Source organism: Pempheris klunzingeri, chromosome 10 (genome assembly GCF_042242105.1).
Source record: "Pempheris klunzingeri isolate RE-2024b chromosome 10, fPemKlu1.hap1, whole genome shotgun sequence".
NCBI classification, from domain to species: Eukaryota; Metazoa; Chordata; class Actinopteri; order Acropomatiformes; family Pempheridae; genus Pempheris; species Pempheris klunzingeri.
This window is the reverse complement of record NC_092021.1, coordinates 7,028,677-7,056,466: the sequence shown is the minus strand read 5'-3', so window position 1 is coordinate 7,056,466 and position 27,790 is coordinate 7,028,677. Positions and strand designations below refer to the sequence as shown.

General features: G+C 44.6%; 1 protein-coding gene across 1 annotated transcript; it reads right to left on the bottom strand.

The window, feature by feature from the left end:
- Nucleotides 1-1,724: 1,724 nt before the first annotated feature.
- Nucleotides 1,725-27,643, bottom strand: hecw2a (HECT, C2 and WW domain containing E3 ubiquitin protein ligase 2a). The gene is made up of 29 exons (XM_070837909.1): nucleotides 27,265-27,643; nucleotides 23,408-23,515; nucleotides 22,926-23,020; nucleotides 22,263-22,329; nucleotides 20,989-21,158; nucleotides 20,699-20,838; nucleotides 20,494-20,594; nucleotides 19,530-20,392; nucleotides 17,278-17,578; nucleotides 16,761-16,853; nucleotides 15,896-16,046; nucleotides 15,335-15,441; nucleotides 14,864-14,988; nucleotides 14,000-14,185; nucleotides 13,647-13,781; nucleotides 12,477-12,579; nucleotides 12,278-12,374; nucleotides 11,924-12,007; nucleotides 11,614-11,696; nucleotides 9,970-10,090; nucleotides 9,183-9,296; nucleotides 8,520-8,672; nucleotides 7,561-7,659; nucleotides 6,381-6,510; nucleotides 6,127-6,273; nucleotides 4,867-4,981; nucleotides 3,337-3,422; nucleotides 2,914-3,026; nucleotides 1,725-2,096 (listed from the first exon to the last, which is right to left on the bottom strand). The coding sequence occupies exons 1-29, from the start codon at nucleotides 27,641-27,643 to the stop codon at nucleotides 1,985-1,987; spliced, it is 4,578 nt and encodes a 1,525-aa protein (XP_070694010.1). The 3' UTR covers nucleotides 1,725-1,984.
- Nucleotides 27,644-27,790: the final 147 nt, after the last annotated feature.

Below are 27,790 nucleotides of genomic sequence, written 5' to 3'. Positions count from 1 at the left end.
TGTGTGTGTGTGTGTGTGTGTTTCTGGGTGTATTAGTTTTGTGTGTGCATGTAAGAAAGTGTGTGAGAGGCTGAGTGAAAGGGTCCTCAACGTTTGGGTCGTGCACTTAAGAGTTAGAGAAATGTTTTACCACATGCTTCCTAGACAAATCTATTGTCTGGCATGGACTTTTATGCCAAAAGTTCTAAGCACATTATCCATACAGCCCTAAAGGTGCTTGTTCCTGACAACATCATCACCACACCTGGTCAGGTCATTCAGAGAAGAGAAAAATCACTGCTTCTTAGCTCTGGACTTGCCACAGTAATGATAGCACACTGTACTGCCCCCTTGTGTTGGTATCTGTTTTGGGAAGTTAAACCGCAGCTCCTTAAGTTTCACCATATTTGATTGGTGAGACACATGAATCTGATCAAATGTTTACAAGGAAATAAAACAGCTTTCCTTCTGAAATTTCACTTAATGGTCGGGAAACCCAAGAGGCACTAAAAAGATCCCACCGCTGCACCCCGGTACCTGGGTGACACCAGGCTACGACCAGGCCCAATCCGGTGCCGACATTGAGTGAAGTGCATCCTCATTCTTCAAGCAACCATGTCACGTTTGATTTCCTTTCCCTCCACGTCCAGCTGTTTTCCACTTTCTGTTTCCTCTTCAACAGGGGCCAAACAGAGTTGCTTGAGGTCCGTACATTCAGTCACTTATTTGGTACATTCATCACTTTCATAGGGTGGGAGGCGATTACATCATGAGCGGGGCCTCGTGTGTCATACTTATGAGTGGACGTCATCTGTCTGAGTGAGAAAGTGCTCATGATGAATGTGTGGGACAGTTTCAAAGACAGGAACCCTGCGCCTCTATTAGACTGAGGTGTGTCAGTAGATGTATCTGTGCACTGTATGAAAGTGCACCCACAGCATCAAGGCCAATGCTGTAATATAGTATGTATGTGTTTGTGTATGTGATACCGGGTGTCCTTGTTGATTATTTGCAGAAACAGGGCTGCATGTCTCAGATGCGTCTTTACCGTCGGCGCCCATATCAAGAGCTCTGATGTCGCAGTATTGAAGGTAACAGTCCCGACCAGAACCTGCCATCATTATCACAATGGGTTAATGACACTGTCCGTGAATGTCACTGATGATTTGTGACTTATTGTCCAGCTTTCTCAGGAATCAATACTGTGAAAACATGTGTATATTCAGCCTTAGAACAGCTGGTTTTATGCAATTTGTGTGTGTTTGTGTGTGTCTTTGCGCACACTAATGTAACCCCTGCTCCCACACAGGCAAGGAGGACCAGCCAACATCCAGTTGTAAAGCTAAAATGTCACGTCTTTCTATGCTAATAAAAAATCTTGTGGGAAACATTGGTTTGCATTATCAAGAAAAACATAATGTCCCATGTCTGTGAGTGTTTTGTGCAAAGGTGATTAGGGTGTGTGTATTATAGTTCATAACGTTGCAGCCCCAGTGCACAAAGGACACAGTTTAGAGGTCCAGGAAGGGAGAAGGGAGCTTAGTGGTGTCTGAGCAGCTGTCTCTGAGGTGCAGGTACAAGGAGGAGGAGGAGGAGGAGGAGGAGGAGGAGGAGGAGGAGGAGGGGGAGGACGGGAGGTGCTAGAAATCCGGTAAACAAGGCCATTAACTGAAGAGATAAAGCACACATGTGGCTCAATGAACAAAGGATACCATGAAAACAAGACATTGCACTGTAGAGCTTCTCAGACCATCCTCCGATTCTCCGCCTTTCTTCCAGCAGGTGTTCACTTGATCGACTTCCTTTGAGCTATGTGAGAGAGAGGCAGAGAATCGGATCGAAGCCTGCGTGCTGAGTGACGAAAAGCCCGTCGGAAAAAACAGCAGTTATCCACGGGGGGGTGGGGGGTGGGTTAGTTGCCTTTTGAGGTTATTAGTTTTACTTTCCATGTCTCTCTCCACGTGATAAAGGTGGACAAACGGTTCTCTCTCCTTGAACTTTGAGCTTATTCCAAACCGAACGTGCTCGTCTCCTCTACAGCAGTGACCAGCTTCTCATACAGCATGGAGAAGGAGGGGTAAGGGGGGAGGTCCAGACGATTAAAGCAAGTGTGAGCCCTACGGAGACACACACACACACCAACACCCACAAAAGGATTATCAGACAAATGTCAAGATGACTCAACAGCGAGAAGTCAGTCTTCTTCTTTTCAAAGTAAAATGCTTCAGATGGTTCACCTCTACCTCTACCATTGATGACCATAACAGTAAAAGCATAAAAAACTTCAGATGATAGATTAATCGTAATTGAAACCTCAATACCTTAATGAAATAAACATTTTCATAACGATGTCCATATTAAGTGTATTAGCAAATGCTAAATGTATGGTAATTACACCCACTGAGTGAGGTGACAGCCTCAGACTCCAGATAATAAGAAAGAGCAGAAACTGGATGATACCATCATGTATGAGATCAGACATCTGAATTGTATTATAGATTAACAGACTGATGAATGATAAAAGGAAAGGTGGGAACATTGGAAGAGAACCTTTGATCTCTCTGATGCATGAAGACTCAGTGTTTTCTGTGTTTCTTAATCTGACATACTGGTTCCCTTAGTTAGTTGACTGTGATGGACAATATTTAAGCCCTCAGAAAAAAAAGGACAGTTGTGCATATGCTTTATGACCTATTGTACACACCAAGGCCATCATTTCTAACTCGGGTAATCAATATTCAAGTTTGCAAGGGATGGCTGATATAAAATATAAATGTAGGATGAGGAAAAAAAGTAACAGGTCCAACCTCGCTGCAGCAAAAAGACTAAATGCTCCACCTGCCACCTTCTGTCCCTGTTAACAACTTTTGTACAGCACCTTTTTTGTACATTTTGTCTCCAATGGCTACATAGTCACCCCATTACACATCATACCTGGGTAAGGATGTGATTTTTCCCCACTTTTCCACGCAGAACCTGCGGGGTCCATTACTGCCCCGTAGAGAGGCAAATCCCTCGTAGGGAATACTGGAGGTGCCTGTCACAAACTAGACAGAAGAAGAGCACTTAAGGAAAAGTATCCTAAAACGTCACTTATGACTTACAATCGCTGTGAATGAATCTTTTTAGTTCTACACATTGAACAGAAATCTAAACAAGCAATCTCACTTTAACTGAGACTTTTTCCAACTTCAATGAAAACAGAAAATTAGATGCAAATTGTATAATTGAGTGAGATAAAAGAGAGATTAAAGTAACATGTCTGTGCAGTCTCAAGCACAGCTCTGCAGGGCCTGCAGGGCCCCCAGCCTCCACGTGGGGGCAGCCTGTGCGCATGCGGTCACCCACGTGCCGTACCTGCAGCAGTCTCAGCCTCTGCTCATTGTTGAACCTCTCCACCGCTGCCCAGAACCAGCGAATCACTATGTGGTTGTCATGGTAACCTGAGGGGAGATAGATGATGATGATGGTGCATGAGTCAGATGAATAGCAAATAAGGCCTCTGTGCCCTGTTCCTCTCTCTTCCGTCCTCCTCCCATCTCACTGTTTCTCCACTGTGATTTTTGAATGGGCTCTGCTCTTTAATGTTTAATGGCCGGAGCTGTTTTGTCCAGCTCAGTCGATTCCTCTATTAAAAGAGCCTCACACTGAGTCATGGCCGATTGTCAGTTTGAGTTCTTGTCTCCCTGCTGCTGGCGGCTTTTCAACTGGATTGGCCAGACCCTTAAAAAGCCTTTTAATGCGATCTTTTATAAATGCTTTGGACACTGGCGCTTGCATACTTGTACTGTGTATACATCACAATAATTAAATAGCAAAAACTCCCCAAAGTTTCAAGTGCTCATTATACAGTGCATGACAGAGAAGCCTAATGCAGCCATTAAATACATGATGAAATTATTTCTCTAAATCGAAAGTCACTATTTATTGTACAGGACGCATTACGACAGCAATAATTATGGGGAGTAATACGTATCTTTTACTGATTAATTATAAGAAAATACACTAAAATGATTTGATCATCAGGTCTCTAGTTTAAACGATCTCACTTCCTGATTCAGAAACCTGAAAAAGCTACATTGAGGACTAAATGTTAGCGACTAAATGTTAGTTACTAATCACGTCCACTGGATGGATGCAGCTACGTTCTGTTCTGTTTGTGCCACAACATCATGTCTCATGTCTACTGGAAGCCTTTCAGCATGGGTCCCTCTGTTGTTCAGCAGCCACGTTGCTAATACTGTTTGGAGTTGTTTTGCTCATTTATGATCAGTAGCATGGTAGCTGACACTTTGTGGCTGTACTTAATAACTGAAAGCTGCATGCCTTTATTTTGTAGATGTTTTTCCTGAATTATGTAAATTAGCATAAGAAAAACCTTAGAGTTACTGATTCACAGGGCTACAAAATAGTAAAAGTAGTAAAAGCACGCCAGGCTCATGTGTCTAGGGGGCAGCGATCCGATGCACTGATGCGACACATCATTCACTGGATGCTGGGGGTTCCGGCTGTATAGGCCAGTGTGGCCATTGTTGGTTATCTACTTTTGTCATTTAATCTTTTCTTACATCTCCCTAGTCCTAGTCCCTGCTCAGCAAAATTGCAGGATTTAATCTTCAGACTGGCTGAGAAAAACTTGGAAATGGTAAATGAGAAATACTTTAACCCTCTTCATTGCTAAGTTGCTCTTTAGCAAGGCACTCATCTAATCTCCCACTGCTCAACACGGAGGATCAGCGGTTGCAGCTTAGAGTTGTGAATGAGAAGGAGCCAGTGCATGCATGCTCCTCTGCTAGTTTTCTCACTGTGGTGCTGTGAGCCTGCCACGAACACTCTCATCTACATCCCCGCTCCGTCGCCCCACTGCCTCCCTGCAGCTTTACACACCTCCTCTGTACTCTGTGTTGTTTCTCCAGTCGGCCAGGTCGATCTCTGCAGTGCCTGCAATCACCAACTCCAGCTCCCTGGCGTCAAAAACAGACACCAGTCGCACGTCCACCACCTAGCAAACACACACACGTACACACAAACGGATGAACACATGGTACAACACATGGTACAGCCATCACTTATCACAGCCTTCCCACAAACATCAGATTGTTTGAGGGATTTCAGAGCGCTGAGAGGAGACTGTTACAGTAGATCCTTATTGGGGAGGTACACAGCGGCACAGATGGCAGTGAGACAGACATTTCTGAGGGAAAAGTTTCCATCAGTTTGTTTACAGTAAATGTTTGGATTTGATTTGTTTGGCAAATCCACGCTTGTAATGTCACATCGATACACGTGTAGCCCACAAAGACCAAGTAATCTGTTATTCTGCCAGACAAGGGATTTAAGCAGGGGGAGGGGTTGGGGTTTGTATCAGTTATGAAGACACACGATTAAAGCAGAATATGAGCACCGGTCCAGATTACGGTCTACTGTCATGCTGAGCTTCCACAGCACGTAGCGCAGTGGGCTATCAGATGTCAGCATCCTTCTTCGGACAGTTACAAATTGGAATTTGTACGAACTCCCTAGTACAAATATTTCAGAGGAACACACACACAGTTAGCTGTCATTATTTAGAGTCTGGACAGACCGATCCAGGCCTGCTCGGAAGGAACGTGCCCTTAGATTCACATCCAAACTGAGCAGTGCACGAAATCTAAACATACCATGAAACAAACCATGGCAGGCATGACATAGGTGCTAAGTGATCTATGCCATCTATCTGAATCTATTCAATATCAATGGTGAAAAGTATGCTACGTTTCCATGGTGATAGGTAAGCTACTTGTAATGTTGCATTGTGATTTGCTCTTTTGGCTCTTTGACTTTTCAGCTGCTTGAAAAGTATTATAGTATAGTAAAGTATATAAAATATTGTCCTCCACCACTGAAAATGCCAGATGTCGATTGCTGGAGTGTGGGTGGAAGGATGCTCCTGGCTTCTTGACTTTGTACTGGTAAAAAAAAACAGGTTTCCAGGGTAGAGGGCGTAATGATGCAACCACACTGCATCTTTGGTGCTCATCAACAGCCCTGCCACGGAGTACATTACAATTCATTACGTGCTATAAAGCAGAGACTCGTACTTATTGCCCTCTGAAGAGAAGCTCACAGTCTCATTAATACCTCTAACACCGATGTTAAGTGAAGTACCTCATAGAAGCCTCGGACTAGGCTCTCCGTCTGCTGGGCCACTCCTCTCTCTATACGCCACTTCACCATCCGCTCGATGTACTCCTTTTTGTTCTTCTCCGACACGGGGATACCAGCCCCGCCTGGCTTCAGCTCTCGCTCTGTAATCTGCACAATCGCACGCACACATGGAGGCTTGAATCTTAAACGCAGATTTATTTTCACCAGGCTGGAGTCGTGCATCTAACAAATGCATCTTATCCGATCCCACGCACCTGCCCAAAGACCTCCTCGTTGACGGTGAAGGTGAGGTCCAGCATGTCCTCGATGTCGTTGTCCTTCATCCACTGCAGGCTCTGGTGGAACTCTTCATCCAGGAACTCCAGGTCACTCAGGTCACATGGGCTGCAGGAGCGCAGGCAGGGGTTACACAGAGCTTACAGAGGGGTCAACAGGGTATTGATGGGCCGGCCTACTCATAAACCATGGCTGATTGTAAGAGGAAGGTTAAAGGTTAATGACCCAATGTATAACAGCGTAAGATAACTTAGGTAGCAAAAATATAACACGGCGTGATGCATGGCAAGAAAATGTTTGCTCAGATTTATTGCATATCAGGCAAAACCCCTTGAGATGTACCATCTCAGTTATGAGGGAGGTCAGATGCTTACTCAGGCTCACAGATAATAAATAAAAGTAGGAGGCAAAACACACTCACAGGATTTTTTTATATTAGACTCACTTCTATAAAGGCAACACTTTAAAGTATCTTGGTCTTGATTTTCCAACATTCCCCTGATGGACCTTTCAATTTTAGGCTGATATTGCTTGGTTTTCACTATATTGTCATTTTAATAAGTTAGGCTATTCAGAAATGCCATAACTGCTTTTTGACAGGTTTTCAATACAGTTAGCTGTCTTTTTAAAGCTGTTTTTTGAACATTTTGGTGAATCTGCACCATGAAAAAAAACGTACATATGTACATATGAATTTTTTTTTATAATTGCCATTGATGCAAATGCATTATGCATTATTTTCTACTTTCTGTAATGCAGCATGAAATATTCAATGTCATTAGAAACCACTTTAATGATTTTTTATTAGAATTTAAAATACATTTGTACTTGTTTGATAGATGAATGCACAATAATGGCAGAGCCATGAGAGGATCTGTGTTTGCAGAAGAGGTTAAGAACTCTATTCATTACATAAAGCTCTACCGTTAGCGCAGACATTTGGCAGGGTTTGAGGTTGTTTGGACAAAGCTATTAATAAAGATGCGGCTCCTACTGATAAGAAACCTAGCCAGCTGCTAGCTGAGAGGATCTGACTGAAACACTCATATTCTCAGCATGGTCCCATAGAGTTAGTGAAGGGGATCTGATTGGAAGTGCTGGTGCCCCGCAGGCTGGTTTGGGATGGGAAGTCAGAGCGAAGCAGGCAGAGGGACTCACATGCGAAGAAGCCCCTTGTAGAAGGGTCGGGTAAAGAAGGCATCCAGCAGATACTGATGGACGAGAGCCAGGCCCAGGATACGGCCACTGAAGCGGAACCTAGACACAGAAAATATGGGTGGATACAGCATCAGCATCAGAAGTGGATGTGATACTTGCTCAGATTACATCTTTGGCATAGCCTCCTTTGGGTACCAGATGCAGTGGGTTCACTCTAAGGTGTTAACAGTAGCCGAGTACACTTGTTTCTTCCATAACTTGTCCATGTCGTATTTAAGGGGCTTAAGTAAAATTTGAAGTTTATTTTCCAAATGAGGATGCACCAGATGGTGACATCATTCATGCCAATAAATAAAATCCCCCAAGATTTTCTGTGAGAACATTCACTGTGTCAGAACAGTCCTGAAGTCTTTAGTGTAGAGAGATGAGGAGCTGTGCAGCCTTCCATCCACCTCGCACTTTAAACGACGATGCCTCTCTGTCCTATCTGTCTTGTGAGCCCTCTGACATCAGACAGAATGTCACTGCAGGAGCACAAGTATTGATATTATTGACACTCAACTGCACAAGTGCCACTAGGTTTGTCCAGCATGACAAACAAGCCACTTAAGTTTACGCTGCCACATCTGCTATCTTCTTCATCCAGTCCATGGTATTATGATTTTCCTGTCTAGCTGTCTGGCCATCCAGTCATCAGTCTGATCATTCATCCAGCCGTCCATCCATCCAATCACTGTCACTGAGGCAAAATTGACTGGTGGAACTACAAATTGCTGATCTCAATTTCCACACAGCATCCTGCAAATTACTGCTATTTTGGGATCAGCACACAGCAAGTCAGAGCGGATAAGATGTACAGTCAGAACAGCACAAAACTAAACATACATTAGACAGACAGATTGGTGGATAGAAAGACCAACAGCGCAGATACAGTACATAGATACATATGGAAACCTCACCATTCATGGTGGTTGTCTACGAAAGCAGACATGGGGCTGATCTGGACAGTGTAGGTGTCATTGGCTGAATATTCAAACAGGCCGTAGTACGGGTTGAACAGTTCCCTGGACACCAGGAAGAAAAACTCCCTGGAGGGTCCGCTGTAGTCCAGCCTGCAATCATCACACATTATAATACACAGACTGCATATTGCACTCTGTTGTAGACAACAGCCTAAGTGAAATCTAGAGAACTAGTGGTTACACCAGCAAAGGTACACCCCCACAATCATGGGCCTTATGCAACAAGAGAAGCATAACAAAGGCTATATTATCAGTCATTCCGCCATCTACAAAATGCAGCGTAAAAACAGTGTAACTGCTGCCAATCATGTCTGTAGTGAGCTTGTTTGTTTACAGTAACCATTAATGTTAAAATATTCTTCAGTAGTAGTTCTCTTCCCACCTGGCTGCTCCGGCTGCTCATTCACCAGGAGCGGATTTACCGGGATGTTATCAAATGCGCGTAATTGTACTGTACATTTTGAATAGATAAGAACGAATGCTCAGCGAAAAAATCTCCCCTGGATCGATTACAGTTAGCGAATACACACATTTTTACACTTACACTGTCTGAAGCACAAAAGCAGGAAACTAATTGGGAATGAAATGCATCTTTCTCACCCGTCCTCGCCCACGAAGCTGACGTAAAGTTTACTCCTCTGTAGATCTTTACGGGAGTAACACATGATCTGGTTGAAGGCGTCCTCCAGGAGGTGATCCCTGCGTATGATGAGCCTGGGAGCACACACACACACACACACACACACACACACACACACACACACACAGTAAACATCCAGTATTAGTCCTGTTGTGAACAACTGGTGTTAACTGTTAACTTAATAGCTATTCTGCTGAATTTTGCAAAAAGGCCAAAGAAATATGACTATGTGCGTTTGTTCGGGACTATTTCCAGCAGTGGATTAATACAGATCTGGTGTTGTAGTAACTTTTTGGAACAGAGTTAACATAAACTACAGTGTGTGTGTTCATGGTAATGAAGGAACATGTCACTCAGTGTTACCGTGTGGCTCATAGATGCGTTTTAATAGTTTTTGGACAACAATGGAGCTCTATGGCACAGAGGAAGAATACATACAAAGCTTTTGAAAACCATTAGATATTTCCAGACTTATCCTTTAGTTAACTTCTGAAAGCAAAGGAAAGTGTCTTCTATATTCAAGATATTCATAAGATATTTATATATTAATTTTTGAGAGGAAATCTCTTGTTATTTTGATTTATTGGTATGTTGTATCGCATCATGGTATGGCACTATCACTCTCCTGCTTCCTACTCCTGAAATGACATCACTTCCTGTTTGGGGTTTAGGACAGTAAATGCAGAAACCCTACTAAATCAGACAATCCATATATTATTCTCTTTCGGTTGTAGGGTGTCAACCTACTTGACTTTTCCCGGGCCCTGTCCATAACCTTTGGTCTCCAGCTTTCGATAGAAGTTCCTCAGCTTAGCCTCAAAATCTCGCTTGTAGGGAGCAGGAGCGCGAGCATTGGCTCGCTGGGTGCCTGAGATATAAAAGATAAAAAGAAAGACAGAAAAGGAAAACAGAAAGAAAGTCAGACACAGGAAATGGAGAATAAAAATCAGGCATCGGCCACAGGAAACATTGACAGACAAGACAGAGACAGAGATGAGTGAAAAAAATGGAGAGCAGATACAGGGAGATTCAGATCAAATGAAATTTAAATGATCCCAAGCGGAAATTGGCTGAAGCCTAAATGTGCTGGGAGAGAATCGGAATCCCAAACTGCATGCAGGTTAATCCTGGATTGTTATTTCGCACCAGCCTGTCATGGCTGTCGGATACAGATGCACAATACACAGAGACACATCTCTTCATCTGTCTGTGTTTTGGCTAAACAGTTTAAGATTAGAGGTAGGTTCAGTGTAGAGAGGTGTGAGAAGGTGTGTACAGAAGGACAGACAGTCAGAGATAAACCCCGACAGATGAGCTCAAGAGAGGAAGTGTGTGTTTGTGTCTGTGTCTGTGTGTGTGTCAGCTACATCTCACTTCAGGACACATGTAACCCACATCAACTAACTATTCTGGTAGACCCAATAACACTGAGGCCAACTGGCTGTGCTTCATTGTAGTAATTCAATTTATAAAGAACAGAAACAATTTGTTGTAAAATCTGTTGCACATTTGGTCATTTACTCATCAATTAGTCTGCTTTGGTCCTACAGATTATTATGGATTTTCTTTTGTGTATATGGTGATTCCTGTACACCTGAGGAAGGCGGGAACGATTCTGACTGATCGCTCCACCACGCCTGGTCATACACTCTTTAAAACGCTCCCCTCTGGCAGGAAGCTGCGGTCCATCAGGACCGAGACCTCCTGCCACAAGAACAGCTCCTTCCTGTCTGCGGCAGGCCTCATCAACACTGACACCGTCCCATTTTGCTTCATCTAGGGACACCTCCGGTCTGTGTCCTCGACCGTGGCGGCTCAGAGGCTCCAACGCTTCAACAACTGACTCATTCTGTGTCAGATATCTGTTCATCCATGCAATACTTGACTTTCCTGAGAAATATTGAATTATGAGACTGCTCTTATATTTTTTAAAATGGACATAGAATGCATTTAAATTATGATATTTTTTCCTCATATACTGTATTGAAAATATCTATATTTTATGATTCTCAATCATGCACCAATACACCAACGCAAATTCCTTGTAATGTGAAAACCTACTTGACAATAAACCCAATTTTGATTTTGATTACAGACACAAAGAAGTGTGTAAAAGTAAGTGCGCTAATTTAAGTAGGTTTTAAGGTATCATCTATGTATGCGGGTGAATTTGTCTTTGAACTTGCCAGCGTTATATATGTTATATATGAAGGTGTATAAAGGGAATTGCTTCTTTTATTTACTAAAACAATATAAACCAAACCTCATGGCGTGAACTTTAATAAAAGGGTAAGAATTTAATAAATGTGAGAAAAGGTGTGTCATGCCAATAAACTTGCGGTGACGCAGACAGACAGAGAGAGAGACGGAGAGGGAGGGAGACGGACTTACCGGGGGAGCTCTGAGGGGAGGAGAGGCTGTAACTTGGGTGGAGTAACGGCGGTACATACGACATCACCTCCTCCTCAAATAAGCTGGAGACGAGAGAGTGGCGCACACGCAGAACGCAGTCAGAGAGGATCAGACATTTAGCGCAGCGGAACTCGTGCGTCTCAGGACGGCACAGTGTCAGCACAGGTGGATAAAATGGGAATTAGACTTGTGGGAATTATAATCAATTAGCTCCACCACTTCCAGGAATACAAGTGAGCAATAATAAGCCTAGGACCCCTCCACACAGACACACATGTATATGACTCACCTCAGCAGCATGACGAGGTCAGCGTCGCTAGAGAGACGAGCCAGCCCAGTGACTCCCTCACTGCGAATAAACTGCACCTTCTCCCTGCACACACACACACACACACACACACACACACACACACACATAAATATATATATATAAATACACACACACAAAAGCATCAGAAGGCAAACTGACACAATCCATTAGGATTAAAGGTTAACTGTGTGTTCAGGTTGAGTGATGATGATGATAACGGAGGTGTCGGAGGTGAGCAAAGCTCGAGAGGGAGAGGGAGAGGGAGAGAGGGAGAAAAAAAAGGGACTCAAAGAAAGACGGAAGAAGAAAGGGAGAGGAGAAACAGAGACGTACTTGAGCGAGTGGTTTCTGGCGAGCTCGGGTTGCCTTTCTTGCAGGATCTCAAAGATGTTGGGTTGCCGTAGAAATGCCACAATCTTGTCGTTATAGGCTGGAGAGAATGAAGAACGTGCATTTTCATGTGTGTCGTGCGTGCGTGTGCTTATTCTCAGTATCTATGATGCATGTGCACATTCGATTCTGGCCCACTCACCCACGGGCACCACGTCTTGGTACTGATTTCGACTTGAGCCGCTGAAGGTGCTGGAGGGACGGGGCATGACGGGCGGGTTGGTTTGGCGAGAGTCGTCCACCACCTGTGACAAGAGGAGGCACTAGGGTTCAGGTCGCATCCTAGTTCTGACACCGATTCACCTGCCAGCCACCAGACCTCACCTCCACCTCTGGGCAGCAGCTGGACACCTGTCACTTCTGCACGCTCGCCTGAATCTCTTAATTCTTGTGTCTCTGCCAACCATTCTCCAAAGCACACCGCAGACATCATTCAACAATCTCCCAAGCTGTCATTTCTACCAGTTCATTGTAGGATTGTATAAAAATCAGTTTGGTAAGATTCATAAACAGGTATTCAAACACAGCCAGCCAGAGAAAGTCAAAGTTAGATAACACTCATCGCGGTCATCGTTATGTGAGTAATTACCTGTAACAAAAAGGTTATTCTTCAGCATTGGCGGATATCAAATATTCCAGAAAGAACTTGAATGCATCAGTGAAGATGTACTGTTAGAACATTCCCTGCTCTATTAGGATGCAATGCACAGACTGAACAGGTGACCTATCCAAAATCCATTACCTTAACCAGATAATTGAACTCAAAATGTTGTAGGTTCTATGGATTTAAGAGGCAACAAACGCTATTCATCATGTTCGCTGTGGCCCCTAGTGCTTATTGTAATCATTCTAAAGTATCGCCTCTAATCCGATAATGACTGAGTGATGTTTATCATTCCTACATACAGATGAGTCGGGTGGAAACAACGTACGAGCAATGGTTTGACAAACAGTGTGTCATCCCTGCGATACAGTAGGAGATCTATAGCACGACTCAAGTCAAAGGCAACTAGCTCTGCTGTTTGAGCTTTGATATTTCGTTGCAATACAGCTAAACTAACAAATTATGTCAAATTAACTGAAACAAACTTTCTACTGTCCCCTGCTGACTTGCATTTCAAGTAGCACTGATGTCCTTGTTCAGTGCCTCCACCACAGAGACTAGCAGGACAACTTCCCTGCTTATGCCCACAATGCAGAAACTCACTAAGCATTTTCTCCTTCAAATTGGCCTCTATAAGCATTGCAGTGTCTCTGCTAGCCTTAAGTTGACTCCCAGTGACAAGTGGTGCAGTGGCAGCTCGTCTCTCACCTCCCCAGCACTGTGGCTGCGCTGGCGGCTCAGGTGCTGGCGGTGGGCCAGCAGCCCGGTGGAGCGCGAGCTCTGGAGGGGTAGTCGGGGGTCAATGAAGGTCGTGGAGCGACAATTGTGATCCACAAAGAAGGGCTGAGGATTGAGATACATATACTCACGGTCACGCATGGATAAACTCCACTAGAAACACATTTTCTCATGCAGTACACTAAAAGTGTGTTAACAAAAAGCAGCACTAAAGACTACAACTGACAGCTGAGCAGATAATCAATCACTGCATACATATGACCTTCAGGGTTGGGGTCATCCCAGGTCAAAGGTCAAAGGTTAGGGGTCACAAACATACACACCTTCCCTGTATGGTCGTGCTTCATCTCCCAGCCGCGGGGAAGCTCCAGCTGCTTGTTGGAGAACATGTTGAGGAAGGTGACGAGGTCGCGATTGTGCTGGTAGCGCTCGAAGTAATGAGCGTCCCGGCGCACCTTACTGATCATGTGCTTCAGGCAGGTGTTGCTCGTAAACATGCGGTAGGCACTCTGGGCAGAGAGGGCAGAGAGGGGAAGTCATCAGAGACGGACGGGAGGAAGCCCCCGGTTTTCAGACAAGATAAAACACATAATGTGGATCATAATCTTCTAAGGCCAGTGTTTTTTGATCCGCAAAATCACCTGAACGGAGTGAACTCAAGATGATTGACTTTACATAATTGCTCTAAGGATCTGTGCTGCATACAGCTTGAAATCTGCATAAAGCAATGACTTGAATGATCAAGTCAAGGATCAATCACCCACATTACAAAAAGCAAACAAGCAAAAACATATTTTACCATGTATTTAACACCCTATCCTGCACCCCCAGTTGTATCTGCAGACCATTTTGGTTTTACTGTATATAACCCAGGTTAACTATTTCAGCACCCTATGGGATCCTAACTAAACACCAACACTGGGTCATACACGCTGTGCAGCATTGCTACATCACAGCGCTGCACTCAAATACAGCACTGTGTGGCACACTGACACTGTTCATCCTGAATCGGCCCAATGGCGGCTCATTAAAGCGGCACTTACTACACACACGAGTGTGATGAGTGGTTCAAAATCTTACATGACAACGTATAAGAATGCAGTGTGTCTGCTTGTGTGTAGACAGATCTATGTAAAAGGAGCACAGGGTCAAACGAGCACACAGCAGGTGAAGCACGTTGGACTGACAGGGTTAGAATGCAGCACGGTGAAGAAGTCGGGGCTGCACAGGAACTTGGCGCAGGGTGACTGGAGCAGCAGGGAGAGACGTGAGCGACCACTGGAATGAGCGACTGCACTTTCTCGTCTGTACTCTGCAACAAAATCAACACTCGTTAGTCAAACCTTGAAGCAGGGAGACGGTAACATAAGCAGCTTATTTCACGAGCACACGAGATGTTTCAAAATGACACATCCCGCATTATGAGTCAGGCGTACAGAAGGAAGCAGACTTGTGCTGTTCTAAGACCTTTGTATAGATAATAATAGCCTGAAAAATAAAATAATGCTTTTGTCAGACTCGTAGCTTGCCATAGTATTTCAAGAGATGAATCATTTTCAAGAGGTGAGTGATTTAACTGGGCTCAAAAATGGATACAGGCTCTTGTGAATGAAACCCCTCAGGTTTCTATTTCTGGGCTCTTCTCTACTGAAACTAACCAGAAATGGAGTGGGGCATCAGATCACCTTCTGGTTCAGGAGGCAGGTCAACCGGGGCATCCTCCGCCCGATCACTGTTGGTTATGGTCCTCCTGATGCTCTGGTACCTGTGATCGAGAGTTAAATTACTGTAAGGGAAGTATAGTTTTCCACTATTTCGGCAAAGAATGTAACCTTTCCAAAAAAAAACTACGTACTTAACTAATTTCTAAAGTAAAAGTCAAATCAAGGACTGAGGCATTTTGAGTGAAAGGAGATTAATACAAAAGCTGCCTGTGTTTTCCTGGTGAAAGTCTGCGTGTACTTTTGTTTATTCAAAGTTACATTAGTTCAAAAAACTCAAGATGAAGAGAAACAAAGAGAAACCCTCGGGCGCTGTCCCATCAAAAGAGAATACAGGTCTGTGAGGGGACATTTTGGTTCTCTTAAAAGCCCCACTGATAATGGTAACTCTCGGTTTAGTGAGATGCTGAATATTTGCCCATACATCTGACTAATGGTATTTTCTACTGAGAAAAACATGATGGGTTATCCCGATTCTTTTCTCTTTACAAAGCCCACCTGCGGTTAAGTTGCTCCATCTGCTGAATGGAGTTGGAGCGGGTCAGGCCCTGGGGGGCAGGGGGTCCAGTGGGACGCTGCCACGTGGTGGTTCTGTTCACGTGGTCAACGAAGAAGATCCTCCCATGACTGTCGATGCGAGCCTCCCAGTCTAAGAGGAAATTAGTAATTGATGCACAGCGGGTGTTTTATGCATCAAAAATAAATGCTAGCCAACAATTAATGACACATGATGACATCAACAACAACATTTAAAGAATATTCAACCTCAGGCTGTATTTCAACTTTTTAAGCCATGACCATACTGTATTTAGCAATTTGGGTCAAAATTAGCATTAACAAAACTCAGTCTACAGACGTGCTCTTAGCTCTGTAAGGCTGAGCCATATGCTGACGTAAGCATGCTAACATCCTGAACATTAGAACGTTAACATGCTGGTATAGCAGGTATAATGCCAGCTGAAGCCGATGGGAATTCTTCAGTCTTAAACCAAAGTATTGGATACATTTAAACTTTGACCTGATGATGGCGCTGGAGGAAAAGTCAGATAAACACCAAATTTAGTACAAGTCTTCCTGCGGGAATCATGAATGTCTGAACCAAATCTAAGAGCAATCCATCTGATAAATGTCTAGATATTTTACTCAAAACCCAAAGCATCAGCCTAATGGTGGCACCAACTGAAGAGTCAAAGTCATTAGGATTCATCCTCAGGGGACCATGAATGTAGTTTTAGCTGGGGTCAATCAGACGGACATGGACACACATACATATACAAACACAGACACATAAACACACAGAGATACAAAGGTGACACACACAGATACAATAGACAATACAGTGCATGCAGACACACACACTCACTGGGAGGTAGAGGCTCGTCCACACGCTGATATCTGTGGATGTCATGACGCACAGAAGGAAGCGAACGTACAGGATGGCCATTGACGTGAGTACCTGAACACAGACCAAATGAAAAAGATGGAGGGAATTTTGTTTTGTATCCTGGTGAAAATTGTAAAATGGTAAATGGTCTGTATTTGTATAGCGCCTTTCTAGTTATTTCAACTACTCAAAGCGCTTTACATGACATGACCCATTCACACATCATCCTCTAATTTTGGAGGAGACTATTCTTTCATACTCATTCACACACTGAAGCCATGCTTCAGGAGCAAGTTGGGGTTCAGTGTCTTGCCCACTCTACCACTGAGCCACAGCCGCCCCCAAAATCATTATTTGAACGGCAATGTTAACTTTAACCAAGTAGACACTTTTTTTTGGACTGTAAAATCCAGCCAAAACCCAAATTGTTTCACTTCAAAAATCAATTTCTTGTCCCGTGCAAAGCGTTAACACTGAGTAGTTTAAGGCTGAGTACCTTCCTCTCCATCTGTTTCTGTGGTGACTTGCTCTGAATCAGCAGAGCCCGGCTCCTCGTGCTGCTTTGTCTCCTCCCCTTCCGGTATATCGGCCGGGCCCCCGGCAGCCTGCAGGCTCAGCCTCCTCACGCTGATCGCCTCTGCCACCTCTTGCTCGCTGGCTGGGGGGGCTTCTCCTACAGCCTCGGTGACGGTGACCTGCCCTCCCCCTTCATCGTCTACAGCTTGATTGGTTGGTGGGGTGCCAGGAACTGCATCTCCCCCTGGATCTATTGCCGTCTCCGCTCCCTCCTCCGCCTCCTACAAGATATCCCACAAAATAATAATGAGTGAAAACGATGGCTAATAATCATTAGTCAGCCGTACTGAAGTGAGCGAATCACACATACTGCACATTGGTATGCAAGGCATTCACACCTACTGCTACCAAATGTCTGTGAATTACAAGAAGCCAGTGGCAGTGTGCAACATTAGGCAACATTGGCTCCATCGCCAAGGCAACAAAACAAAGTTGAGAAATGTTTGACTATATGCAAATATGCATTGGTGCGTAGGTGTGACAGCTACAAGGAAACAATCACAGAACATTCGCCCAAAAATACAGACCACTGGTTCCTACTTGAGGTCTGCTCACACTCTCTACTAGTCCAACACGCAAAATGATCTCCGACTCATTGAGAGGATGCACTAAACACCTCATATTGAATTATGTATTATGGTGCAGTGTCACGTGAAGAGAGCTGGGGCTAGGACCCAGCGGAGACTGTTGCTTGGCACAATGAGTGCACTGTGAGGACAGAAATGGTACTCAGCCACGGCGGAGTGGACTGTGGCTACACTCTCACTCAAAGATAAAGACGACAAAGAAATGGTACAATGAAATTTAACAAAAGCAAATGATTATGGATTGAGTTACCAGAGTGCAGACAAACAGAGGAGCAGCTGAGCAGACTGTTTACTAGCTTGCTCATTATGAAACTGTGATAATGATTGGTGGCAGCGTTGCAGGTGATCACCTCACAGCTGCCTTGTTGGTCTGAGCTTTTTACTAGCAGATTTTGCACAACAGACCTCCTGCAGATGAGTGTACCACACAGAAATATTTCTAAAAGCAGGCAGTCAGCTGTGGCAAAAATGTACCACTCACGCCGGGACTGATGTATCAATTATTTGATTAACTGAGTGAAGTTGCATTTAAATGTAGGACCTAAATGAATTCCAGTCTTTCACCGTGAGCTACACACTCCTGACAAATCACAGTATGCACACCGCACAGCAGATACTCTTGATGCATGGTCATTATGGTTCATATAGGAAATCAGTTGCTTCATGCTTCACATGTATTAATTAGGTTAATAAGACAAAACATTTATTGAAAATTTTAGAGCAATTTCTTAAATTTTCCCTTGCCATTGCTTCATTAAGTGGACATTCTGGTCTGTATGAATAGATTCATAATGGTGTTTAACGGTACCCTGTGCAGTTTTGGACCACTAGTAGCACTACAGAGCAGTATTTTTGTCCCTGATTTGTGATTCACGCACGCACAAGCACTTGGGTGTTGTGAACCACATCCAAGAGCCATTTTTCACTGTACTCCACTGATCAACAACCACTGAAGCATCAGCAAAGACAGTGATGAAGAGGACCGCTAGCGAGAAGACATAAGCGGAAACAATGCTTTACAAATGTTTTATGAGGAAGGAGATGCAGTCAACATGCTTGTTGGATCTCAAGGATAGACACAGTGCATTTGTATCTGCAAAAATAGCTTTAGTTTGTTTACAAGTAAACTCCACAGAGCACCTCCAACGCTGACACTGTGCAAAACTGATGTATTTGTTACTAAATACGACATGTTAATATTTCCTTCTATATGAAATGTGAATCTGAGGTTTTCTTGCAGACATTCATTGATGTGATTTGCAGCGACAAACACTCAAGAGACGATTGTTTGCTTTGAATTAATCATCAACTATTTCAATCAATTAAGTCTTTTTATCCGGCAAAATGTTGAACAAAGCATTTCATGGTCTGACAGGCTGTTAGGCTCCAACAAAAGACGGCTCTTTTCCTGGACCTGAAATGTGATTGCTGCTGATTTGCTGCTTTTCTCAGCTGGATTGGATGTCTTTGTGTCTGAGAAACTGTGATATTTTTAACTATTTTCTGATTCTACTTTGGACAAAAAAAATGTTGCCAGATTAATCATTAAGAAAAATGACCCTTAGTTGCAGGATGATGAACTCACCACAGCGGTAACCAGAGTGATTGGACAGCTGTCTGATGATGAGAAGACCGTCTGTGGGGCTGTTGCCATGGAGCAGGTCTCGATCTCTGAGGAGGGGTCTTCGCCATGCACCCTCCCATCCTCGTGCACGTCACCTTCTGGCGTAGCATTATGGGACACAGCCTCTGTGAAAGGAGTCTCGTCCACTTCAGAGAAGACGTCTGGCTCCAAAGCATCCTCCAAGTCCAGACCTGCCCCCATCTCCAGGGATACCTCTGCATCAGGGGGCACGTCTTCTGTTGCACCACATGCACCCTCAGGCTCCTCCTCCAGGACTGGGGGCTCCAGCTGCTCAGGCTCCTGCTGGAGTTCAGGAAATGGGTCGTCTTCGTCTGGGCCACCGACATCTGGAGGTTCTCCATTCATCAGCAGCGGTGACAGCGGCACCGGAGTGATGTCGTTGGCCCCAGACCTGTCCTCGTCCTCGTCTGAGTCAATGTGCAACATAGCGCTGAGCCTTGTGTGTGTGGGGAAGCTGGAGCGCAGTTTAGGTGAGGCCGCACCCAGGGGTCGTTCACCGGGGCCTTTGGGGGCCTCAATAGCATCCAGACCTTCAATGAGTGACCTCTGGCGCATTTGCTGGCCTGATAGGCCTTGGGGCTCCATTAATCTACCCTCGGCTCCAACAAGAGACGGGTCCTTTTCTGCATGTGGGAAGGCCGAGGCGCCCCCTTCCCACATGCCCTGGGAGCTCTGGGAGCCGGTAGGAGAAGGACCTGCAGACACCACTCCTGGGAGATGATGGGGCAGGTCCTCATCATCGGATGGAGTCCCTGGAGCTCCATTCAAAGACGACATGCCAATGATCGAATCCGGAGAGGCACCTACAGTAGGCAGAGCAGGTTGTATTTCCATCATGAGAAAGACAAATGGAAAGAAAATGAATTTAGAAGTAGTGGAAAATTCAATTTAAAAGCAGATTTACCATCAGGCCCAGTCGAGGTGAGCTCCACTTTGAACTGCAACTGTCCGCTTACGTGTTCAGTGGGCAGGCGCCTACACAGGGAGAAACTCACAGGCTGGACTCTGGACAGCCAGACAAAGAGGAAAAACAGATTTACATATATATATTTATGAGCAATTACACAGAGAATCTTCTGTTTGTGTGTGTCTGTATTTTTTTCACCCACCCAGGTATTTTTTCAATAAGCCGCTGCACGGGGATTGTGAGCTGCCCGAGGAAGCGTTTTATGATCGGTCGGCTTTTCGCAAACTTGTCCTTTACCTCGATGTACAGGATGTCTGTCATCAGTGCTACAAATGTGTACTTCTGCAGAGAGGCAAAAACATATACAGGCGATGCAATTCTCAATTGTATATTTGTTTGAAAGAGCATGTGTGTATCTGAGTGAATATGTGTTTGTGACAAAAGCACGTTTGGTGCAGTGGTGTGGTGAGTGTATGAAAGCCTGGACATCACCTCTCCATGCCAGACGGGGTTGGTGGTGTTAGCGATGATGGCTGATCGCCGCTCCTGTCCGTGGTGGCTGAAGATGGGGAAGACGCTCCTCTTCCCTGGGTGGATGGACATCTTCAGGTATGGGTCCGGATTGAAAAACATGCCCTTCTTCAGGCCAGTGGCGCGCAGATCTACAACAAAGTGTTAGTGGGAGCAGGCTTGTGAGGAAGAGAGGGTTAATTCCCAGGGAAAGTAAAAGGCTTTGACTGTAAATAAGGATCATTCATGTCTGTGCCAGAGTTCATGGCCGTCCATCCAGGCTTGGAATTTTGTCATTTTAGGGGCAAAGCCATTTGGCCTTCACTTTTGTTTTAGGGAACAAAGGCCATAGAGTGAAATAAGAGGTTTTGGAGCCCATAAATAAATAACTTGACTTTCTAACAAAGCCATACAAAACCTAACTGTGGGAACTCTGCAAAAATGGATTTCAACTGGCCAGCTAAATGGGTTACAGGTATGTCAGTGATACTGCACAACTGATGAGCTTTTCCTGCCACTGTTGCCTAACATAATATCTGATGCTTGCACATGTGGGGAATCTTGAATCCTTAATTTTGAATTCTTGAATCGTTGGGTCTCTCTCTTAATTAAAGAGTTTGGTCTAGACCTGCTCTTTATGGAGGCGTCTTGAGATAACACTGTAATTAAAGTTTGATTGATGGATTGATTGATTGAGTGGTACATGTTCCAATGAGCTCATTTTTATACCCAAAAAACCGATTTGCCTTTTGACCCCAAAAATGGTTCTAATGTGATTGCAAAAGCAAAAAAGCAACATGCAGTAAACTGCAATGTTCTCATCTGTGATCATCCATCACATTCGCCAATAACTTCCATCAGAGCAATTGAAATGCATGAAACTCCATCCTGGTTAATCAGTGCTATCCCTGCCATCCCTGAGCCAATGGATAACTGAAGCATACTGTACGAGTACATAACAATCAGAATAAAAACCCTGATAGCCACTGACTTCTATCTTTGTCTGTCAGGAAAGCACCTCTTTAAATTCCAACACCACTGTGTTTCCTAAAAACAGCTTTTAACGTTTACTGTTGTTTCCCCCCAAAAGATTGTAAGACTAACATGAGGGGATTGCATCTCTCAGCTTAAAACCTAAAGTCTGTCTGGTCTGTGTTTGAGGGCTTGGTTCTTCCATTTGTTATAGAGAATGTTCAGAGGACAAAGGTCTTCCTGTCAATGCATTGTGTGACTATCTACATTTCATCTCAACTCACCTGTTAGAGTAAAGCTGATCAGTTTCCGTGGATGTTCGATGCCCACCTGCTCTGCCAGGCCCTCCGCCTGAGAGAGAGAAAGGACAGCGTCACACCCCGGTACACTGCAGAGAGAATCAGGCAAATTCAAGTTCCAGGGAACACGCTAACACAAACCTGACTTTGTCCTACTAAAGTCCCGCTAATACAGAAGACAGCTTAAGAGGTGGAGGGAGTGAAAGCCACCACCTAGTGTCAAATAAGACTGAGTGTTTGGTCGTCACTCGACTGGATGCTGTGAAACATGGTATGAAAACAATGACTTACGTGCTGATCTAAACTTTTTAAGGACACCCTATATATTTTCAGATAGACCTCCAACCCCACCATTCGTCAGTGGTTTTATATTCATTTCAGCTCAAAAATCAACTTGCAGAAACTGCTTGTTGGTGCGTAATGTAAGAATCAACCGCGGTTTCAAACAACATTGAGCATGACTGCAGTCTCATATCTGGGATGGCAATAAGTCTCAAAACAGTCCAATAATCTAATCGTAATACTTTGATGTTATCTTTACTCCTAATGCCAATTTTAACCATAACGATAGAGCTAAGTCTGAGACTCTGAGGGTCTAAATGTCAAACTGACACACACACACACACACACACACACACACACACAGACCAGGACTGTGGGATTCTTCACGGTGATGCAGGGAGTCGTGGCTCTCAGGGCTCCGCTCACACCATGGTAGTACTTGAAACAGATCTTGGTCTCAGCTGCAGAGGAAGCAGCAAAGTGTTATGGGATGTGGAGGCAGAGCAAACATTACCTGGCTATTGTTGGCCACGAAACGTAAGCTGTGCTGTCGGCTGTGGAGAAGCCAAACTGTGCTGTGCTTTGAATATTTATTGTCTTAATTCTAAATCCGTGGTAAATATACTTCTTTTATCTAAGGATTTATTTTGATGTTTGATGAAATCACATGATCAGCTTATTTGAAACTACTTTTTTACCTTTTACTCCACAAGAACATCAACATTTTTGATTATTATGATTAAAATTCATAATTTATGGCATATTTTCAAAGTACTAAGTGATTTTTTTTTTTCTCTCAAATACCAGAATCAATCCCCTCTCAGGTATGACTTCCTACAGTAACTTACGCTCCATAAAGTAGGGCCCGGGCTCCAGCCTCCAGACGATCTGACCCTTCTGGGTGCCATTCACCCCTCTGTTCTTACAGTCCCACACGTTGGATGGACTGGTTTCATCTGAAGAAAAGGAGAACTGGAGGTCAGATACAAGTGTTTTTTAATTCTGCAGTTGGACCAATCGTGCTCTCGCCGTGTTGACATCCCCTCTGACTTCAAACCAAAGAATGTTAAATCAAACAACAGATGACAGCGTTTGAGCTCTGGATCCTGTTCTTGCCGTGAAAAAACTGCAGCAACGCCTGCATCTGTTCCGTCTTTCAGTATGTTTAGTCTGCGGACCCTTTCTTCCAAAACACAAGTTCGCCTTTAATCAGTGAAATCCTCTCCCAAAATAGCCTCCCTACAACCTCTAACCAGAAGGACAAACACCGAACTTCCTCTGAGTTAAAAACAGGGGGGGGAATTCCGCTGTACGTAGCACTTTCGTACACAGATTAATGAAGCACCAAACTCAGCTGACTGGTGGAGAGAGTCGAGGGAGGAGTGTGTGCTGTATGTGTGTGTGTGTGTGCACGAGCATGCCTGTGTGTGTATGTTTGAAGGGGAGAGGAAGAGGGGAGTGCTTATCATTGAATGTCTGCTTAGTCAAGGAAAGCAGCAGCCCCTCTGGGGTATAAGACCCTGGAGCAGGTAATGAAGTCCTGGCAGCCTTATGATCAATATGAAGTGACCTGACGCCACTACACCATCTCTTTATCCCACACAGCGTCCGCAGCCTGTGAGGGAACGTTTGGAAAATCCTCTAATCCTGGAGATCATCCAAACTTTAACTAATTTCTTGGTAAACAAGCTAAAACGAGCAAACTGCAGTCTTTAATATGATTAAATGATGCCCAGGGTCCCGTCTGTCTGTTGAGCAGCAGGTCTGTCTGACCTCCCGGAGGTCAAAAGACATCCATTGTTTTCAGAAATCCATTTTCTATTACAAACACACTGCATCATGCTGAACAGGCTTCACTTGTCCCCACCGAACGTCACTGTTTTATACCAGTAATTCGTGTAAAGAGACAACTTTTGCTTCACTGTGTAACGTTATGAACCCTTTTACAGTGATCTCTTCCTTTTGTTGTCATTTTGTCAAACTGAAACACTAAATCTGCATTTAAAAAAAAAAAGATCACATTAGAAAAAATGATTGTCCATCTTTTTAAAGTCATTTCTAATATTCATTCTTCCCAGAAGCTGATTTCAAGGTGTATTATTAAACCAGTGGAAGCTCTAGACATTCAGCACGTCAGGTTTTAATCAATATTAGATCAAATAAAACGGCTCTATGGAGAGCTGGAGTAAAACTGGAGCTTTTGTTTTCTGCTGCAGAACCTCAATCAAAATCACACCAATGCTGCCAGTGGTGTAATTTGTTGCTGCCCGGTAACCGCCCACGTCTTTCAAACTCCACATCACTAGTTTATAACGCAATCAAACATGTTTAGACTCCCATTACCTTGATGAAATCATTGCTTCCTCCGACTTGATAAAGCCCTGCAGAACACATTATATGACTGTGAGGGGTGAGTGGTACTCCTCATGATGAGTAAGCTGACCTTTATGTGTAAAATTGGCGGAGCGCCCTTTAAATATTGTTGTATTTTTTGGCCTTTAACAAACACCCCTTCCCATGAGCCCCAGAGGATTGTGGGTGAAACGTCAACAGCCTGACAGCAGATACACCAACTAAGAAGTTGGAAAAAGGACTTCAGAGGAGAGTGAGGGTGAATATTCTGAACACTATGGACGTGGAGAAGACAAATTAACATATCCACTGTGCTGCCATGCTAATTTTCATGGGAGATGCAGCTGTTTTGTATGCAAACAAAGCCTTCACTTCAAGATCACAGCGGTTTCAACCTCTAACAGCAAAGTCTGCAGCAGAGACTCATCTGTCTTAGAACATGGAGAGAACACCACAGGAACACGCTGCATTTGTTTCAGAAAGACAACCAAAGAAATGCTGACTGAGAGACTTTACTTTGAGTTGCAGAAGCTCGTGGAACAGCGGCAAGCCCACAGGTGACATCAGGACTTCGGCTCTTTATTATGCGAGCAAAACACTGTAGAATTCATAGATTCTTAATGTGCTGGTCGTGCACTATCGCTCCTGTATTACTTTTCACCACGATGGACAGATCGGCCCGACAGTTTGAGCCTGATAGCCCTCTTCAGCACACAGGTCAATGAATCTCCCCCCTGTCAAATTCCTGTCTCTAAGCAGGATTAGCACACATTATTGGAGACCACCCCGTCCGCCCCCGAGACGTGCGTGCTTTGTGATGGTGTGTATGTTATTGTATACCGAGGCAGAGCTGTTACATGATGAGTCAGCCTCCAGTCCTGCGTAAAGTCTCAACAGCTCCTGTTGCAGTATTGACTCAGAGTTGGAAGCACCTGCACAAGACTCTACCTGGCTATTCTCAGCTCCCAGTGATAAAACACCTGGATCAGCTGAAAAGCTTTTAGGACAAGCAGGGTCGAGTCAGCTCAGGTCCTTTGAAGGCTGCAAGTTTCCAGAATAGTTCAGCAAAATGATTTTGGGGAAAAGAGCACAAATAACAGTGTAGAGACAGACTGAAATCACTCAGATTGTGTCTTTTCCCTTTCTGTTCTGCTGATTCTGATCATCAGTGTGCAAAAACACAACCATCCCTGTTATAATATGAGTGTCCATCAATCAGACTTGCAGACTCGAAACTTCTACATCCCAGTTACACCTGGTATTAACATGTGATCCATATCCAGACATGATAATAAACGATCCAATCTTGCCTTCACGTTTACATCTGGTGATTTTAATGCATTCTCGTTGGCCTCGTTGAGACCAGATCTCTGTCCTCCAGAGCAAAGCCTGGGCGTGAGCAATCTGAGGTGGAGGTGGAGGTAAAGTCAACATGGAAGGTGTAAGAGTCGCTGGAGATGCACTTCCTGTATCACCTGTTTCTATCCACCCATTTCTTTAGGAGCTGTCCAGTTTCGCTTGGCCCCATAAAGATAATAAGCATTTCGTTTCCTGATGGCTCCTGGGATTGAATTTTTTCCACTTCTACTATTCACTGTATAGCCTACTTTTTAAAAATATTCATCAGATTAGCTAACTTCTGATGCAAGTGGTATTTGCAGGCAGGGATCGGGCGGAATGATGCCATCGTTTTCCCCTACGTAAGATCGTAATAAAATGCGAGCCAGACTACCTCAGGCAGGTCCAATCACATTCCGACCACCACACATTTACACCTTATATTAAACATGCCTTTTTCCTCATGGACGTGTCTGGATGCAGATCATGTTTTATTACCAGGTGTATGACTGGGGACGTGGAGGACTTGAGACTTAACTTGGGTTCGTCCGCTCTGAACGTTGACTTAAGGCCCAACAGCTGACGATCACGAGAGAATATGATGTTGAAACATGCAGGATCAAAATCTTTTAATGAGAATGCTGCTACGACACACGACTTCACACTTTAAAGCATAAACATTAAAGTCTCAAGTCCTGACCTATACCAGGACATTAAACCATTCGCAGGACGATAACAGGCAGGCCTGGCATAGCTGCATACTTTGCACATTATGCAATGAACACTATCAAAATGGTTCCTGAGACCCTGAGATGGTCCTACACCATGGAAGGGGCGCGGGGCGAGTGATCGGTGCGCATCTCGCCTAGGGCACCATTATGGGTAGAGCCGGCTCTGCCTCAAGGACTTGAGACTTGGCTTGGACTTGAATGACTTGAGATTTGACCTTGACCTGCCCAAGAAGAGCTAAAAGCAGATCTACTAGCAACCACATATGTCAAAATCATCATCTCACCAATGTGATACAGCCCGATCCAGTCGGTGGCATCCACTTCCTCCTTGATATCCCAGGATATGACGAGGTTCTGGCCGCGATTCAGCGTGTGCTCAAGACTGGAGGCCGTTAGCGAGGATCGGCTCTGAGAGGTCACCAGATCCGTGTCACTGTTCGCCCTCGGAAGTCCAATAGGACTGCTGACAACAGACACGGTATCGACAGCAGCGCCGCCCCTCTCCGCCAGGGTTCGCAGGTTCTCTGGGCTGAGGGTGTGCCGCAGGTGGGGGCTGCGCCTTCTAGGAGCTGACAGGTGTTCCCGGCCCCCCACGGCCAGGTTGGGTGGGTTGTGGGAACGGGTCCTAGGTGGTAGGACCGCGGTGGCGAGGGAAGGACGCATGTCGCACGTTTGGCAAACTACAACTAGGAGAAGTGAAAAGAGCTGATGAGAAGGCCCGAGGAGAGGAGAGTCAGAGCGTCTTATTGATTGGACCGGCCCTCAATGTGATGACACATTCTACTGATTTATCAGCTGAAATCCTCACGG

Bases quoted from the DNA above. Each gene is read 5' to 3' on its own strand.
- hecw2a (XM_070837909.1), bottom strand. From the start codon at position 27,643: ATGCGTCCTTCCCTCGCCACCGCGGTCCTACCACCTAGGACCCGTTCC. The intron at 21,159-22,262 runs GTGAGTTGAGAT...ACTTTGTTGTAG, and splicing joins GATCAGCTTTACTCTAACAG to ATCTGCGCGCCACTGGCCTG. The intron at 12,008-12,277 runs GTACGTCTCTGT...GTGTGTGTGCAG, and splicing joins GCCAGAAACCACTCGCTCAA to GGAGAAGGTGCAGTTTATTC.